We start from the raw sequence: 17,247 nt of genomic DNA, 5'->3' as shown, positions 1-17,247 counted from the left end.
CTTTGCAAAATTGTTGCACAGTGGTTCAGAAATTACTATACCATTCAGGTTTAAATAAATAAATAATAATGATTAAAAACAAAACATATATATATTTTAAATAAACGTTAAAATAACCTTGAGCTGCGCAAGAATCTCGAGAATCTGCATGCCTAATCCCAATATTCTAGCTTTTATAGCATCCAAGATCTCAGTGTCAATACTTTACGAGTAACTGATATAAAAATGGTTGATATTAGAAATGCATAAGAAATACGAAGCTAGAACCAATATGAGTAGGAAAAATATTTTAAATTAGCATCGTTTTTATATCAAAATATTTATATTGCAGCATATAAATAATCATCTTTTTTGGGTGCATTACTGCTTACTTTTAAAATCGATATCTTTCACATTTTCTTAAAGTACACTCCTTATACTCAACACTGTCTAAACTCAATCTTCAGAGCTTTAGATAATATTCTGTAATCCATTCGTTCCACTAATCTATCGGTTAAATGCCAATTCTTACCAAGATCCAAATAAAATGTACTTTTTCGTATCATTTCAGTTCTTGCAGTAGAAAACGGATTACAAAATGGAGAAGTGGAACCAAATTATTATAATACTTTTTTTAGTACCACCTGGGCAAGCTATAGGAAATAAAGTTTCCACTGTGAGTTTAATTTAAATCCACTGAAAGACCGTAAATTATTTGAAAGCTCTCCAAAGTTTTTGGCATCGAAAGTTTTTGAAGAAATGGACAAGGTTTTCCTGGATCTAGAACAAAATCAAAGAAATATTCCCAATCATGAAAATAATTGTAACAAAAGGTTTGATAACAATATTTTTTTTTCGACTATCAAATTAATTAGTATATTTAAAGCTTGCTTCAAACAAAAGGTCTGGTTGGTAAATATATATCGTCTTATTAAAAATAATATTTTTATATACATGTTGGCAGCCTCTGGCGATAATGTAAGTAAAGGCTCGAACTTGCAGGAAAATGGATATACATTACTGAAGGAAGCACAAGAAAAAATTAAGATAATGAAAGAACTTTTTAGCACGAAATGCTCCACCAAACCCAGTTCATCATCGCTAAAATAAAATACCAAGCCAAACGCTAGAAGTCACCTTTTTAAATGAATGACCTTATGATTGGCCTTTTCTTCCAGAGGAGGATATAAATATGAGTGATTCCTTGTGAAACGTATAGAGATTTTCTTTATGGTCTCAAAACGATTTCATATTTCTATCACGAAATTGTTCCATTTATATACCTAGGATTTAAAAAAAAAATAAGAAAAGGTTTATGTATAACTTTAAATTACATGGTGTAAAAAAATTAGTCGTTAATTATTATTTTACCAACCTTTCAGATACAAATTATTCCCATTCAACTTATAGTCCAAACATAAAAAAAAATGCAATATCGGTTTTCTGAAAATCGGCATTTTTAATTTTTATAGAAAATTAGTATAGAAAATTAGTATACATTATCCTTGTTGAAACCTAACAATTTTGTCGTAAGACCTCCATGAGTTTCCCCATAATTTATAAAAACAGTTTATATTAAATAAAAACCAGGCAGTCATTTCTTGTTATTATTGTTAAACTGAACTGTTTTCGACCGTTCTACGAGCTACTTAAACGACGCTACTAGCTTAGAGATATTTAAAGTTCGTCCCACCAAATTTTTGTTACGCAGCAGCCCGTGACCTAAGGAAATGCAAGATATCCGATTGGGACAAGTCGGAAAACTTTATTGTTTGTCTTGCGCTGGTAGAACTAATTTTTTTGACATTTGATCATTGACAATAGTGTTAATAGATTTATGATAAACTGAGAAAATGGCCTACAATTTAAAAGTGAAATCTATTGAATCGCATTTCATTGTGCTTTAAAATTCTGATCAATAGAAAAATGTATCCTATAATACTAACAAAAAACCATTAAAACGTTTGTAACAATAAAATAAAAGATTTGGGGAATATTTTTATTTCTTATTAATATTTGTATTTATAGTATTTTAAAATATAAATATAAAGAACGGTAGAGAATTTTGTCAAGCTTTGCAAATTTAAATATCATTAAAAAACATTGTCAGTAGTAAGAAGCCTAGTTACTTACCAATTTCGAAATGGCTTCATTATTGCCACTTAGATATTATAATGTGTTTGGTTTTCAGAAAAAAAAATTACTCAAAAGTTTTATTTGGAAAATCCGTTTTGTTTCAGAATTAAACCAGAGAAATTGAATTTTTAAGCAAAACATATTAAGCTAGTGTTTTAGTCAGTTAGCTAAGCGAACTTACAGAAACTGCACGAAATGTGCAAATGGCACTTCATCGTAATATTATTTTATTTAGTGCCCCGTGGACACGGTCTTAAAAACAATGATTCATTGGTAAATTTACATTTAGATTTCAATCTATACAACAAGGTTTCTTAAACATATCTTTTTAAGGAGAAGCAGTTATTTACGAAGTTCTTCGAACAAATCGACTTGTTGGTACTAGAACTAGAAGCACACCAAAAATCCCTCTTCATTCATCAGCAGTCATGTGCCAATGGGTTTGTTTTATTAATTTCTTTGATCGCTTCGTTTACTAATTTTTTAACTATTCTAAATTTAAAGTTCGATTCAAGTAGAAGGTGACCTTGGTAAATATATTGTTTTATATATACAAGTAACTCGCTTTTTCCACAGACTCGGCCAAAACTGTAACTCAGAGCTTGAATAATCAGGATGATGGATCTTCTCTACTGCAGAGCACAAAAAAGCAGTTCATGCTTTTGAAGCAAATGCTGGAAACCGACTGTCCGAATGAAATGTATCATCATTTCCAAATGACCCGCACCCTTAGCCGCCTTGGCGGTTTTGGCCGCTTTGCCGGTTATGGCCGCTATCTCGGTTCTGGCCGCTATGTTGGTTTAGGCATATTTAGAAGAAGAAGACGTCCCATTACCAATACACCTTCTCCTTATTCCTTTATTTCCTATCTACCTTATAATCCATGTCCTGTTAGACCATGTTATCATTACCCTTCCTTTTACCCTCCTTATTACCCTCCTTATTACCCTCCACCTCCTCCTCCACCTCCTCCTCCACCTCCTCCTCCTCCTCCTCCTCCTCCTCCTCCTCCTCCTCCTCCTCCTCCTCGTCCTCCTCCTTCTCGACCCCGTCCACCTCCACCACCACCACCACCTCCACCGCCTCCGCCACCGCCTCCTCCACCACCTCCAACTCCACCTCCCCCACCACCTCCACCAACTCCTCGTCTAACAGGTAGACGTCCCAGACGGATTACAGATGGTTTACCAACCAAGGAGGAGATGAAAATGCAATATAGTCAAAATCTACTTGAAGGATATTATAGGATGATACAGACTACCAACCGTGTCCTACACCCCACACGTAATCCAAATCTTATACCAAATCCCAAAACCAAACTACAAATCTAACATTTTCTTTTCAGCTTGCACTCCTTTAAATCAATATTATACGACAGGAAATGGGAAAATTACTTTAATGCTGAATTGCACTATTGGTAACCAAACAAACATCATAGTTCCTTTACCAACCAATGGAACATATCCAACCATCCCAAAGAGCATTGCTGGACATGGGCAGATGCCAGTCCTCAATCCGTGTGTCTATCCATTTCCAAAATACATAGCTCCAGATAGTCTCACAAATCCAAATAAAGGATATCCGTGTCATATCCAAAGTCCATGGTATCCACCATGGAAACCCATTGATGGACCACTTTTGATTGCGCCAAACCAAGTTCCAGCATTGCCATTATTTTCCCCATATCAACTTACAGGACATCCCGCACCGCCAGTTTGGGGTCCACCTGGAAATCTGTTTCCCCAAGTTTCAAAATGGCCTGTCACAGAAGTGAAAGATCTAATTCCACCTGGAAGTCTGTTTCTCTTACCCTCAATTCATGGATTGCCTGCACCATCAGGATCACTCCCAGGAGGACCTGCACCTCCAGTTTGGAATCCACCTAGAACTATCGCTTCCCCACCTTCAAATTCAGGATGGCCTCCACCCCCTTTATCAGTGATACCCCCAAATCCACTTCCAGGACAGCCTAAACCTCCAGATTGGCTTACACTTGGAACTTTTCCTGCCCCACCTTCAATTGCAGGATTGCCTGCACCTCCAGGATTAGTGATACCTACCAATCCACTTCCAGGACAACCTGATCCTCCAGATTGGCTTACACTTGGAACTCTTCCTGCCCCACCTTCAGTTCCAGGATTGCCTGCACCTCCAGGATTAGTGATACCTTCCAATCCACTTCCAGGACAACCTGATCCTCCAGATTGGCTTACACTTGGAACTCTTCCTGCCCCACCTTCAGTTCCAGGATTACCAGCACCTCCAGGATCAGTGAACCAGCCGAATTCATCTCCAGGACAGCCAGAACCTCTAGTTTGGCATCCATCTGGAAGTCTTTATTCTTCAGAATCAGAGATACCCCCAAATCCACATCCAGGACAACCTTATCCTTCAGTTTGGCATCCACCAGGAATTCTTCCTTCCCCACCTTCAATTCCAGGATTGCCAGCACGACCAGGACCAATGATACCCCCAAATCTACTTCCAGGACTACCCGCACCAACTGGATCAGGATTGCGCCCACCCGGAATTAAAAATTCCATACCATCAGGTTAGATCTGTCTAGGTTTAAGAATCTTAACGTAGATCAAGTATATCCCGGTAAGTCTTAAATAGTAAAAAAAAGTCGACCTAGAGTCTTTAAGAAAAATACGTTTTCAATAGTATTAGTTTGACCATTGTTTTGATTATTAATGGAGTTCCAAATTTTAAATTGTGACATTTTCTCGCATTTAATAACAAAAACTATTTTTGTGTTAGTGCTGGGACAAAAAACTGTAAGAATCTTTGTCCAAATTGAATTTTTTACCAAATATTAATACAAGAGAACCATAATAGTATTACCTCACATAAGTAGTACTGATTCAAAACCATTTTATTCAAATGAAAATCAAAGAGGAAGCTCGGAGCATTTGAATATTGTACAATGTACATACAATACATTTAAAGGAGTAATAATATCCAAAATTTTGTATACTTAATGAAATAATATTTGCGTATCCCTATAGTTTATTATCGTTACGTACGCTTTCTTAGTACGTAAAATTAATTTTCATTTGCAGCGATTATAAATGTGAACTGTGTCTAAACGTCATTGTTAGACGTTAATAATGAATTAACATTTAAACAAAATGTTGGTTTAAATAACAGCCTAGTATAATATAATTTTTTGGTTCATTTTAACGTTTGGCATTTCATAGATTACGAGAAATGTTCATATGGAATCGGTTGATAATAGTTTTTTTTCTTCTAGTGCCACATAACCACGGCAATATAAATGAATTTTCTTCAGTAAGTCCGGCTCACATCAATTATACACATGTTACTAATTATAGCCTTTTATAGGTGCTTAAAGAAATGGAAGACATACTTCTGCGAATTGAAACTTACCAAAAATCCTTAGGGATTTCTCAGCAGTCATGTAACGAAAGGTTTGTTGAAAAGTGCATGCAATCGCTGATCTTTTTCATTTCTCTGTGATATTTTAGCTTTCTTCAACTACAAGGTGAAGGAGTTGGTAAGCACACAACATTCATTTAGAGTAATGTCGATATTTTATACAGACTTTTCGGAGTCAAGGCTCTAATTTTCAGACTAATGGCTCTTTACTACTGCAAAATGCACAAAAGTACTTCAAGTTATTAAAGCAAATTTTTGAAGCTAGCTGTAGAGCCGGTTTAAATAATAATGGCAATAGTATGGAATCGTCATATTATCGAACTGGACATTTTGCTTATATACCTGTGCAATGTACCCCACCTGCTCCTGCCTATTCAACATGTCTACAATATGTATGGTACCCTTATCCATACCCGGTGTATTGGGGTACACCCGAAGTACAACCACCAGTTGGATATCCAGGACCGCCAATTTCCTTTCCAGAAGTACCTGAACAAACAGAATGGAGTCCACCTCAAGGACCAACATATGGCCCACCAGTTGGAAATCCACCAGGACCACCAATTTCCCCTCCAGGAGTACCACCACCAGCAACAACATGCTGGAGTCCACCTCAAGGTCCAACATATGGCCCACCACCACCAGCACCATGCTGGAGTCCACCTCAAGGACCAACACAAGGCCCACCAGCACCAGTTGTATATCCACCAGGGCCGCCAATTCCCCCTCCAAAAGTACCACCACCAGCACCAACAGAATGGAGACCACCTCAAGGACCACAACCAGTTGGGAATCCTTCAAAAGAAGGGTGGAATCCCACTGGCTTTCTGAATCTTAATATAAATATAGTACAACTTAATAAGAACGAAAGTAAGGGATCCAAGTAAAAAATCGAAAGATTAAGTAAAGCCCTATATCCTATAATACTAAGAAAAAGCCATTAAAATGTTTGTAACAATAAAGGAAACGATTTTGGTAATATTTTTATTTCTTATTAATATTTACATACAAGTATTTAAAAATATAAATTCTATTCTTACATCAAGAAGATACTTATTTATTTATGTTTGAAAAGAATTTTGTCAAGCCGTACAAATTTTAATATCATTAAAAAACATTGTCAGTAGTAAAAAGCCTAGTTATTTACCAATTTCGAAGTGGCTTCATTATTGCCACTTAGATATTATAATGTGTTTGGTTTTCAGAAAAAACATTACTCAAAAGTTTTATTTGGAAAATCCATTTTGTTTCAGAATTAAACCAGAGAAATTGAATTTTAAAGCAAAACATATTAAGCTAGTGTTTTAGTCAGTTAGCTAAGCGAACTTACAGAAACTGCACGAAATGTGCAAATGGCACTTCATCGTAATATTATTTTATTTAGTGCCCCTTGGACACGGTCTTAAAAACAATGATTCATTGGTAAATTTACATTTAGACTACAATCTATACAATAAGGTTTCTTAAACATATCTTTCTAAGGAGAAGCAGTTATTTACAAAGTTCTTCAAACAAATCGACTTGTTGGTACTAGAACTAGAAGCACACCAAAAATCCCTCTTCATTCATCAGCAGTCATGTACCAATGGGTTTGTTTTATTAATTTCTTTGATTGCTTCGTTTACTAATTGTTAAACAATTTTAAATTTAAAGTTCGGTTCAAGTAGAAGGTGACCTTGGTAAATATATTGTTTTATATATACAAGTAACTCGCTTTTTCCACAGACTCGGCCAAAACTGTAACTCAGAGCTTGAATAATCAGGATGATGGATCTTCTCTACTGCAGAGCACAAAAAAGCAGTTCATGCTTTTGAAGCAAATGCTGGAAACCGACTGTCCGAATGAAATGTATCATCATTTCCAAATGACCCGCACCCTTAGCCGCCTTGGCGGTTTTGGCCGCTTTGCCGGTTATGGCCGCTATCTCGGTTCTGGCCGCTATGTTGGTTTAGGCATATTTAGAAGAAGAAGACGTCCCATTACCTATCCACCAGATCGTTATTCCTTTCTTCCCTATCTAACTTATAATCCATGTCCTGTTAGACCATGCTATAATTACCCTTCTTATTACCCTCCTTATTACCCTCCACCTCCTCCTCCTCCTCCTCCTCCTCCTCCTCCTCCACCTCCTCCTCCTCCTCCTCCTCCGCCTCCTCCTCCTCGTCCTCCTCCTCCTCGACCCCGTCCACCTCCACCACCACCACCACCTCCACCGCCTCCGCCACCGCCTCCTCCACCACCTCCAACTCCACCTCCCCCACCACCTCCACCAACTCCTCGTCTAACAGGTAGACGTCCCAGACGGATTACAGATGGTTTACCAACCAAGGAGGAGATGAAAATGCAATATAGTCAAAATCTACTTGAAGGATATTATAGGATGATACAGACTACCAACCGTGTCCTACACCCCACACGTAATCCAAATCTTATACCAAATCCCAAATCCAAACTACAAATCTAACATTTTCTTTTCAGCTTGCACTCCTTTAAATCAATATTATACCACAGGAAATGGGAAAATTACTTTGATGCTGAATTGCACTATTGGTAACCAAACGAACATCATAGTTCCTTTACCAACCAATGGAACATATCCAACCATCCCAAAGAGCATTGCTGGACATGGGCAGATGCCAGTCCTCAATCCGTGTGTCTATCCATTTCCAAAACACATAGCTCCAGATAGTCTCACAAATCCAAATAAAGGATATCCGTGTCATATCCAAAGTCCATGGTATCCACCATGGAAACCCATTGATGGACCACTTTTGATTGCGCCAAACCAAGTTCCAGCATTGCCATTATTTTCCCCATATCAACTTACAGGACATCCCGCACCGCCAGTTTGGGGTCCACCTGGAAATCTGTTTCCCCAAGTTTCAAAATGGCCTGTCACAGAAGTGAAAGATCTAATTCCACCTGGAAGTCTGTTTCTCTTACCCTCAATTCATGGATTGCCTGCACCATCAGGATCACTCCCAGGAGGACCTGCACCTCCAGTTTGGTATCCACCTAGAACTATCGCTTCCCCACCTTCAAATTCAGGATGGCCTCCACCCCCTGGATCAGTGATACCCCCAAATCCACTTCCAAGACATCCTGCACCTCCAGATTGGCTTACACTTGGAACTCTTCCTGCCCCACCTTCAATTCCAGGATTACCTGCACCTCCAGGATTAGTGATGCCTACCAATCCACTTCCAGGACAACCTGATCCTCCAGATTGGCTTACACTTGGAACTCTTCCTGCCCCACCTTCAATTCCAGGATTACCTGCACCTCCAGGATTAGTGATGCCTACCAATCCACTTCCAGGACAACCTGATCCTCCAGATTGGCTTACACTTGGAACTCTTCCTGCCCCACCTTCAATTCCAGGATTACCTGCACCTCCAGGATTAGTGATGCCTACCAATCCACTTCCAGGACAACCTAATCCTCCAGATTGGCTTACACTTGGAACTCTTCCTGCCCCACCTTCAATTCCAGGATTACCAGCACCTCCAGGATCAGTGAAACAGCCGAATTCATCTCCAGGACAGCCAGAACCTCTAGTTTGGCATCCATCTGGAAGTCTTTATCTTCTGGAAACGCCAGAATCAGAGATACCCCCAAATCCACATCCAGGACAACCTTATCCTTCAGTTTGGCATCCACCTGGAATTCTTCCTTCCCCACCTTCAGTTCCAGGATTGCCAGCACGACCAGGTCCAATGATACCCCCAAATCTACTTCCAGGACTACCCGCACCAACTGGATCAGGATTGCGCCCACCCGGAATTAAAAATTCCATACCATCAGGTTAGATCTGTCTAGGTTTAAGAATCTTAACGTAGATCAAGTATATCCCGGTAAGTCTTAAATAGTAAAAAAAAGTCGACCTAGAGTCTTTAAGAAAAATACGTTTTCAATAGTATTAGTTTGACCATTGTTTTGATTATTAATGGAGTTCCAAATTTTAAATTGTGACATTTTCTCGCATTTAATAACAAAAACTATTTTTGTGTTAGTGCTGGGACAAAAAACTGTAAGAATCTTTGTCCAAATTGAATTTTTTACCAAATATTAATACAAGAGAACCATAATAGTATTACCTCACATAAGTAGTACTGATTCAAAACCATTTTATTCAAATGAAAATCAAAGAGGAAGCTCGGAGCATTTGAATATTGTACAATGTACATACAATACATTTAAAGGAGTAATAATATCCAAAATTTTGTATACTTAATGAAATAATATTTGCGTATCCCTATAGTTTATTATCGTTACGTACGCTTTCTTAGTACGTAAAATTAATTTTCATTTGCAGCGATTATAAATGTGAACTGTGTCTAAACGTCATTGTTAGACGTTAATAATGAATTAACATTTAAACAAAATGTTGGTTTAAATAACAGCCTAGTATAATATAATTTTTTGGTTCATTTTAACGTTTGGCATTTCATAGATTACGAGAAATGTTCATATGGAATCGGTTGATAATAGTTTTTTTTCTTCTAGTGCCACATAACCACGGCAATATAAATGAATTTTCTTCAGTAAGTCCGGCTCACATCAATTATACACATGTTACTAATTATAGCCTTTTATAGGTGCTTAAAGAAATGGAAGACATACTTCTGCGAATTGAAACTTACCAAAAATCCTTAGGGATTTCTCAGCAGTCATGTAACGAAAGGTTTGTTGAAAAGTGCATGCAATCGCTGATCTTTTTCATTTCTCTGTGATATTTTAGCTTTCTTCAACTACAAGGTGAAGGAGTTGGTAAGCACACAACATTCATTTAGAGTAATGTCGATATTTTATACAGACTTTTCGGAGTCAAGGCTCTAATTTTCAGACTAATGGCTCTTTACTACTGCAAAATGCACAAAAGTACTTCAAGTTATTAAAGCAAATCTTTGAAGCTAGCTGTAAAGCCGGTTTAAATAATAATGGCAATAGTATGGGATCGTCATATTATCGAACTGGACATTTTGCTTATATACCTGTGGAATGTACCCCACCTGCTCCTGCCTATTCAACATGTCTACAATATGTATGGTACCCTTATCCATACCCGGTGTATTGGGGTACACCCGAAGTACAACCACCAGGACCGCCAATTCCCTTTCCAGAAGTACCTGAACAAACAGAATGGAGTCCACCTCAAGGACCAACATATGGCCCACTAGCACCAGTTGGAAATCCACCAGGACCACCAATTTCCCCTCCAGGAGTACCACCACCAGCAACAACATGCTGGAGTCCACCTCAAAGTCCTACATATGGCCCACCATGCTGGAGTCCACCTCAAGGACCAACACAAGGCCCACCAGCACCAGGTGTATATCCACCAGGACCGCCAATATCCCCTCCAGGAGTACCACCACCACCACAAATAGTATGGAGTCCACCTCAAGGACCAACACAAGGCCCACCAGCACCAGTTGTATATCCACCAGGACCGCCAATATCCCCTCCAGGAGTACCACCACCAGCACCACCAGAATGGAGACCACCTCAAGGACCACAACCAGTTGGGAATCCTTCAAAAGAAGGATGGAATCCCACTGGCTTTCTGAATCTTAATATAAATATAGTACAACTTAATAAGAACGAAAGTAAGGGATCCAAGTAAAAAATCGAAAGATTAAGTAAAGCCCTATATCCTATAATACTAAGAAAAAACCATTAAAATGTTTGTAACAATAAAGGAAACGATTTTGGTAATATTTTTATTTCTTATTAATATTTACATACAAGTATTTAAAAATATAAATTCTATTCTTACATCAAGAAGATACTTATTTATTTATGTTTGAAAAGAATTTTGTCCAGCCGTACAAATTTTAATACCATTAAAAAACATTGTCAGTAGTAAAAAGCCTAGTTACTTACCAATTTCGAAATGGCTTCATTATTGCCACTTAGATATTATAATGTGTTTGGTTTTCAGAAAAAAAAATTACTCAAAAGTTTTATTTGGAAAATCCGTTTTGTTTCAGAATTAAACCAGAGAAATTGAATTTTTAAGCAAAACATATTAAGCTAGTGTTTTAGTCAGTTAGCTAAGCGAACTTACAGAAACTGCACGAAATGTGCAAATGGCACTTCATCGTAATATTATTTTATTTAGTGCCCCTTGGACACGGTCTTAAAAACAATGATTCATTGGTAAATTTACATTTAGACTACAATCTATACAATAAGGTTTCTTAAACATATCTTTCTAAGGAGAAGCAGTTATTTACAAAGTTCTTCAAACAAATCGACTTGTTGGTACTAGAACTAGAAGCACACCAAAAATCCCTCTTCATTCATCAGCAGTCATGTACCAATGGGTTTGTTTTATTAATTTCTTTGATTGCTTCGTTTACTAATTGTTAAACAATTTTAAATTTAAAGTTCCGTTCAAGTAGAAGGTGACCTTGGTAAATATATTGTTTTATATATACAAGTAACTCGCTTTTTCCACAGACTCGGCCAAAACTGTAACTCAGAGCTTGAATAATCAGGATGATGGATCTTCTCTACTGCAGAGCACAAAAAAGCAGTTCATGCTTTTGAAGCAAATGCTGGAAACCGACTGTCCGAATGAAATGTATCATCGTTTCCAAATGATCCGCTCATATAGCTCACATGCTCATTTTGCCTATATACCTTTCCGTCCTCCTCCTCCTCCCCCTCGTCCTCCTCCTCCTCCTCCTCGTCCTCCCCCTCCTCCTCCTCCTCCCCCTCCTCCTCGTCCCCGTCCCCGTCCCCGTCCACCACCACCACCACCTCCACCGCCACCGTCACCGCCACCGCCACCGCCTCCACCTCCACCACCGCCACCACCACCGCCACCGCCAAATCATCGTCATTCAGCTAAGCGTCCCAGACGGGTTACAGATCGTTTACCAACCAATAGAATATATCCAACCTTCGCAGAGGAGAAGTTAAAAATGGGATATAATGAAAAACTCCTAGAAGACTATGATCGGATGATACAGACTACCAACAGTGCCCTAAACCCTACACGTAATCCAAATCTAATACCAAATCCCAAAACCAAACTTCAAATCTAAAATTTTCTTTCCAGATTGCATTCCCTTAAATCAATATTATACGACTGGAAATGGGCAAAATACTTTGATGATGAATTGCACAATTGGTAGCCAAACAAACATCATAGTTCCTTTACCAACCAATGGAACATATCCAACCATGCCAAAGAGTATTGCTGGGAATTCTCAGTCAGTTTGGGGTCTACCTGGAAATCTGTTCTCCCCAAGTGCAGGATGGCTTGACAGAGTAGGAAAACATCTAAAGCCACCTGGAAATCTGTTTCCCTCACCACCAAATCAAGGATGGCCTGCACCACCAGTATTACCTCCAGGACCACCTGCACCTATAGTTTGGCATCCACCTGGAACTTTTCCTTCCCCACCTTTAAAATCAGTATGGCCTTCACCCCCTGGATCAGTGATACCCCCAAATCCACTTCCAGGACAACCTGAACCTCCAGTTTGGCATCCACCTGGAACTCTTCTTCCCTCACCACCAATTTCAGAATGGCCTGCACCACCAGGATCAGTGATACCTACCAATTTACCTCCAGGACAACCTGAACCTCCAGATTGGCTTACACTTGGAACTCTTCCTGCCCCACCTTCAATTCCAGGATTACCTGCACCTCCAGGATTAGTGATACCTACCAATTCACTTCAAGGACAACCTGATCCTCCAGATTGGCTTACACTTGGAACTCTTCCTGCCCCACCTTCAATTCCAGGATTGCCTGCACCTCCAGGATTAGTGATACCTACCAATCCACTTCCAGGACGACCTAATCCTCCAGATTGGCTTACACTTGGAACTCTTCCTGCCCCACCTTCAATTCCAGGATTACCTGCACCTCCAGGATTAGTGATACCTACCAATTTACCTCCAGGACAACCTGAACCTCCCTTTTTGGGTCCACCCTTTGAACCATTTATCCCCCCAAATCCACCTCCAGGCCAACCTGAACCTCCATTTTGGGGTCCACCCTTTGAACCATTTATCCCCCCAAATCCACCTCCAGGACAGCCTGCACCTCCAGTTCCGCGTCCACCCAGTGGATCAGTTATCCCCCCAAATCCACCTCCAAGACTACCTGTACCTCCATTTTGGCGTCCACCCTTTAAACCAGATATCCCCCCAAATCCGCCTCCAGGACAACCTGTACCTCCATTTTTGCGTCCACCCTGTGGATCAGTTATCCCCCCAAATCCACTCCTTGGACAACCTGCTCCTTCCTTTTGGCATCCACCCTTTGAATTAGTTATCCCCCCATACCCGCCTTCAAGACTACCGGTACCTCCATTTTGGCATCCACCCTTTGAACCAGATATCCCCCCAAATCCACCTCCAGGACACCCATCACCTCCAGTTCCGCGTCCACCCTGTGGATCAGTTATCCCCCCAAATCCACCTCCAGGACAACCTGCACCTGCAGTTCCGCGTCCACCCTGTGGATCAGTTATCCCCCCAAATCCACCTCCAGGACAACCTGTACCTCCATTTTTGCGTCCACCCTTTAAACCAGTTATACTCCCAAATCCACTCCTAGGACAACCTGCACCTCCCTTTTGGCATCCACCCTTTGAATTAGTTATCCCCCCAAATCCACCTCCAGGCCAACCTACACCTCCATTTTGGCCTCCACCCTTTGAACCCGATATCCCCCCAAATCCCCCTCCAGGACAACCTGCACCTCCAGTTCCACGTCCACCCTGTGGATCAGTTATCCCCCCAAATCCACCTCCAGGACAACCTGCACCTGCAGTTCCGCGTCCACCCTGTGGATCAGATATCCCCCCAAATCCACCTCCAGGACAACCTGTACCTCCATTTTTGCGTCCACCCTTTAAACCAGTTATACTCCCAAATCCACTCCTAGGGCAACCTGCACCTCCCTTTTGGCATCCACCCTTTGAATTAGTTTTCCCCCCAACTCCACATCCAAGACTACCGCCACCTCCATTTTGGGGTCCACCCATTGAATCAGGTATCCCCCCAAATCCACCTCCATGGAAACTCGCACCACCAGGACCCCTGATTCCTCCTCCAAATTCCATGCCATCAGGTATAGATCTCTCTGGGCTGAAGAATCTTAACATAGTTCAAGTATTTTCTGGTAAATCTTAAATAATAAATAAAAACCAGCGTAAAGTCTTCAAGTTTTCGTCAATACCAACAATGCGAAAAAATGTTGTATAATTTTATACGTAGAACACCATTATTAATTAATTCACGAGAGAAAGCTATACAAAGCTATACCAGCTACAAAATAAATATACCTTCGGGTGAAGGCGAAAAAATAAAATACAATAAATGGAATACGACTTGTTATACCCGTTACTCGTAGAGTAAAAGGGTATACTAGATTCGTCGGAAAGTATGTAACAGGCAGAAGGAAGCGTTTCCGACCCCATAAAGTATATATATTCTTGATCAGGATCACTAGCCGAGTCGATCTAGCCATGTCCGTCTGTCCGTCTGTCCGTCTGTCCGTCTGTCCGTCTGTCCGTCTGTCCGTCTGTCCGTCTGTCCGTCTGTCTGTCCGGATGAACGCTGAGATCTCGGAAACTATGAGAGCTAGGCTATTGAGATTTGGCGTGCAGATTCCTGAGCTTCTTACGCAGCGCAAGTTTGTTTCAGTAGACTGCCACGCCCACTCTAACGCCCACAAACCGCCCAAAACTTTAACTCCTACAGTTTTGATGCTAGATAGAAAATTTTAACTGAAATGTATTGTTCTCAACAATACCTATCGATTGACCTAAAAAAAGTTTACCACGCCCACTAAAACGCCCACAAACCGCGAAAACCTGTGACGCCCACAATTTGCATGCTAGATAAGAAATTTTAACTGAAATGTATTGGTGTCGTCAATACCTATCGATTGATCCAAAAATAAATTTTCCACGCCCACTCTAACGCCCATAACGCTTAAATCTGTCTACCGCCGGTAGGTGGCGCATTTTAATCTCGCTTTGCTGCTTGCATATCTCCATTTCCCTTTGAGTAACGGGTATCTGATAGTCGAGGTACTCGACTATAGCGTTCTTCCTTGTTTTTAATATTTTTATACAAGTATTTCAAAATATCAACTCTATTCTTACATCAAAATAGTGTACTTACTTATGGCTGCAAGCCACTGTACTGAATTTCGAAATAGTTTTAGAACTTGAGTACCATTAGAAAACATTTTCCAAGATAAATAGCTAATAGGATAAAATATGCATCGGAAAATCTTTCCGGATCCATAACATAATTATCTTTCAGTAGGCAAATTAATTATTTGTTAGATACGGAAAATCAATTTTGTTTCACTATTAAACCAGAGAAAATACGATTTCAAGAAAAACATATTAGGCAGTATTTTTTGGCTCAGTTAGCTTACCGAATTTCCAGAAACTGCACGAAATGTGCAAATGGTACTATATTGTAATATTATTCTATTTAGTGCCACGAGGGCGCTGTCTTAATAACTATGAGTCCGAGGTAAGAAAAGTTTTTAAGAAATATATACTTTTTTAACCTTTATCTTTTTAAGGATAATAAGTTATTTACGAAGTTCTTTAATCAAATCGACATTCAGTTATTAAAACTAGAAGCCAAGCACATGTCCCTCTTCATTTATCAGCAGTCATGTACCAATGGGTTTGTTTTTTAAATTTCTTCAATCGCCTATATTAGTAATGGTTTAACTATTTTAACTTTAAAGCTCGATTCAAGTAGAAGGTGACCTTGGTAAATATATTGTTTTATATATACAAGTAACTCGCTTTTTTTACAGAGTCGGCCAAAACTGTAAGTCAAAGCTTGAACAAACAGGCTTATGGGTCTTTTATACTACAGAGCACAAAAGAGCAGTTCAAACTTTTGGAGCAACTGCTGAAAACCGATTGTCCAAATGAAATTTATCATCATTTTCAAACGATCCGCTCGTATAACCCACATTCTCATTTTGCCTACATACCTGATCGACCTGCGGTGCCGATACGTCCTCCTTCCCGTCCTCGTCCTGCTCCTCCTCCTCCTCCTCCTCCTCGTCCTGCTCCTCCTCCCCCTCCTCCTCCTCCTCGTCCCCGTCCAACTAAACGTCCTACACCGGCTAAGACCACAAAGAATCCTTGTGAGCTACAAGACGGACATCGCGTAGTAATTCCAGAGTTCGAATTGCCACCAGGATACGAACTCGTTGAAATTGAAGTACATTCTTTATGTCCCAATGGAAAGCATTGAAATATAAAAGGTTAAAAAGGTTAAATCCATTTTCTAAACATATACTTGAAGTTGTCGCCTTTAATAAAATGTCTCAACAATTATAATGTAATTAATTAATTTTATTTTTTTTTAATTTAAGATATACGTTGTCATGTACAGTTGAAAATATGCAAGCACTTTAAAATACTTCCTTAAAACTATAAAGAAATATTAAAAAAGAAAATGATTCTTACTAAACCAAGCATAATATGTCATTAGATATTTATATAAATATTATAAATATTTAAGTTAATTGTATTTAAAAACAGAGAGCTAAGAGAGAGTTTTCCATAAATGTTCTCGAGAAATGATTTATTTCGTTTTTTATTATTTTACTATGATTCCTTTTTTGAGCACCCCAAGACCACAGTGCACTTTTAAAGTGTCTCGCGTTTGGCGTTGACTTGTGAGAAAGCTGGGCCGGCGGGGGCGAAATATTTTAGAATTTT

General features: G+C 39.5%; 3 protein-coding genes and 1 long non-coding RNA gene across 9 annotated transcripts; all 4 read left to right on the top strand.

The window, feature by feature from the left end:
- The first annotated feature begins 545 nt into the window (after positions 1 to 545).
- LOC108011969 (uncharacterized) lies at positions 546 to 1,545 on the top strand. Of its 2 annotated transcripts, none has more exons than XR_010655427.2 (4): positions 546 to 655; positions 712 to 812; positions 866 to 891; positions 944 to 1,545. It is a non-coding gene; the product is annotated as an uncharacterized lncRNA (long non-coding RNA). The 2 variants fall into 2 exon arrangements; XR_001767552.4 differs by having other exon boundaries at positions 866 to 882; positions 944 to 1,475.
- A 727-nt stretch (positions 1,546 to 2,272) lies between these two features.
- LOC136116474 (basic proline-rich protein-like) lies at positions 2,273 to 11,236 on the top strand. 5 transcript variants are annotated; one of them, XM_070995162.1, is made up of 10 exons: positions 6,840 to 6,936; positions 6,997 to 7,103; positions 7,168 to 7,184; positions 7,240 to 7,932; positions 7,994 to 9,319; positions 10,022 to 10,059; positions 10,114 to 10,199; positions 10,257 to 10,285; positions 10,348 to 10,845; positions 10,951 to 11,236. In XM_070995162.1, the coding sequence occupies exons 1-10, from the start codon at positions 6,859 to 6,861 to the stop codon at positions 11,139 to 11,141; spliced, it is 3,063 nt and encodes a 1,020-aa protein (XP_070851263.1). In that variant the 5' UTR covers positions 6,840 to 6,858; the 3' UTR covers positions 11,142 to 11,236. The 5 variants fall into 5 exon arrangements, with proteins under 5 accessions (XP_065725038.2, XP_070851267.1, XP_070851263.1 ...); XM_065868966.2 differs by lacking the exons at positions 6,840 to 6,936; positions 6,997 to 7,103 and adding exons at positions 2,273 to 2,388; positions 2,449 to 2,555 and having other exon boundaries at positions 10,348 to 11,236; XM_070995166.1 differs by lacking the exons at positions 6,840 to 6,936; positions 6,997 to 7,103; positions 7,168 to 7,184; ... (5 more) ...; positions 10,348 to 10,845; positions 10,951 to 11,236 and adding exons at positions 2,273 to 2,388; positions 2,449 to 2,555; positions 2,620 to 2,636; ... (4 more) ...; positions 5,604 to 5,632; positions 5,695 to 6,495.
- Positions 11,237 to 11,840: 604 nt separating this feature from the next.
- Positions 11,841 to 14,133, top strand: LOC139352190 (basic proline-rich protein-like). The gene is made up of 5 exons (XM_070996646.1): positions 11,841 to 11,844; positions 11,981 to 12,523; positions 12,585 to 13,840; positions 13,899 to 14,038; positions 14,097 to 14,133. Exons 1-5 carry the CDS (start codon positions 11,841 to 11,843, stop codon positions 14,131 to 14,133), a joined length of 1,980 nt encoding a protein of 659 aa, XP_070852747.1.
- Positions 14,134 to 15,915: 1,782 nt separating this feature from the next.
- On the top strand, positions 15,916 to 16,777 carry LOC108021569 (uncharacterized). Its single transcript, XM_070994281.1, has 4 exons — positions 15,916 to 16,033; positions 16,086 to 16,192; positions 16,257 to 16,273; positions 16,329 to 16,777. Exons 1-4 carry the CDS (start codon positions 15,956 to 15,958, stop codon positions 16,775 to 16,777), a joined length of 651 nt encoding a protein of 216 aa, XP_070850382.1. The 5' UTR covers positions 15,916 to 15,955.
- Positions 16,778 to 17,247: the final 470 nt, after the last annotated feature.

The sequence above is a fragment of the Drosophila suzukii genome, chromosome 2L, assembly GCF_043229965.1.
Source record: "Drosophila suzukii chromosome 2L, CBGP_Dsuzu_IsoJpt1.0, whole genome shotgun sequence".
Lineage (NCBI taxonomy): Eukaryota > Metazoa > Arthropoda > Insecta > Diptera > Drosophilidae > Drosophila > Drosophila suzukii.
Note: the sequence above shows the minus strand (reverse complement) of the source record. Positions and strands in the feature narration are given on the sequence as shown.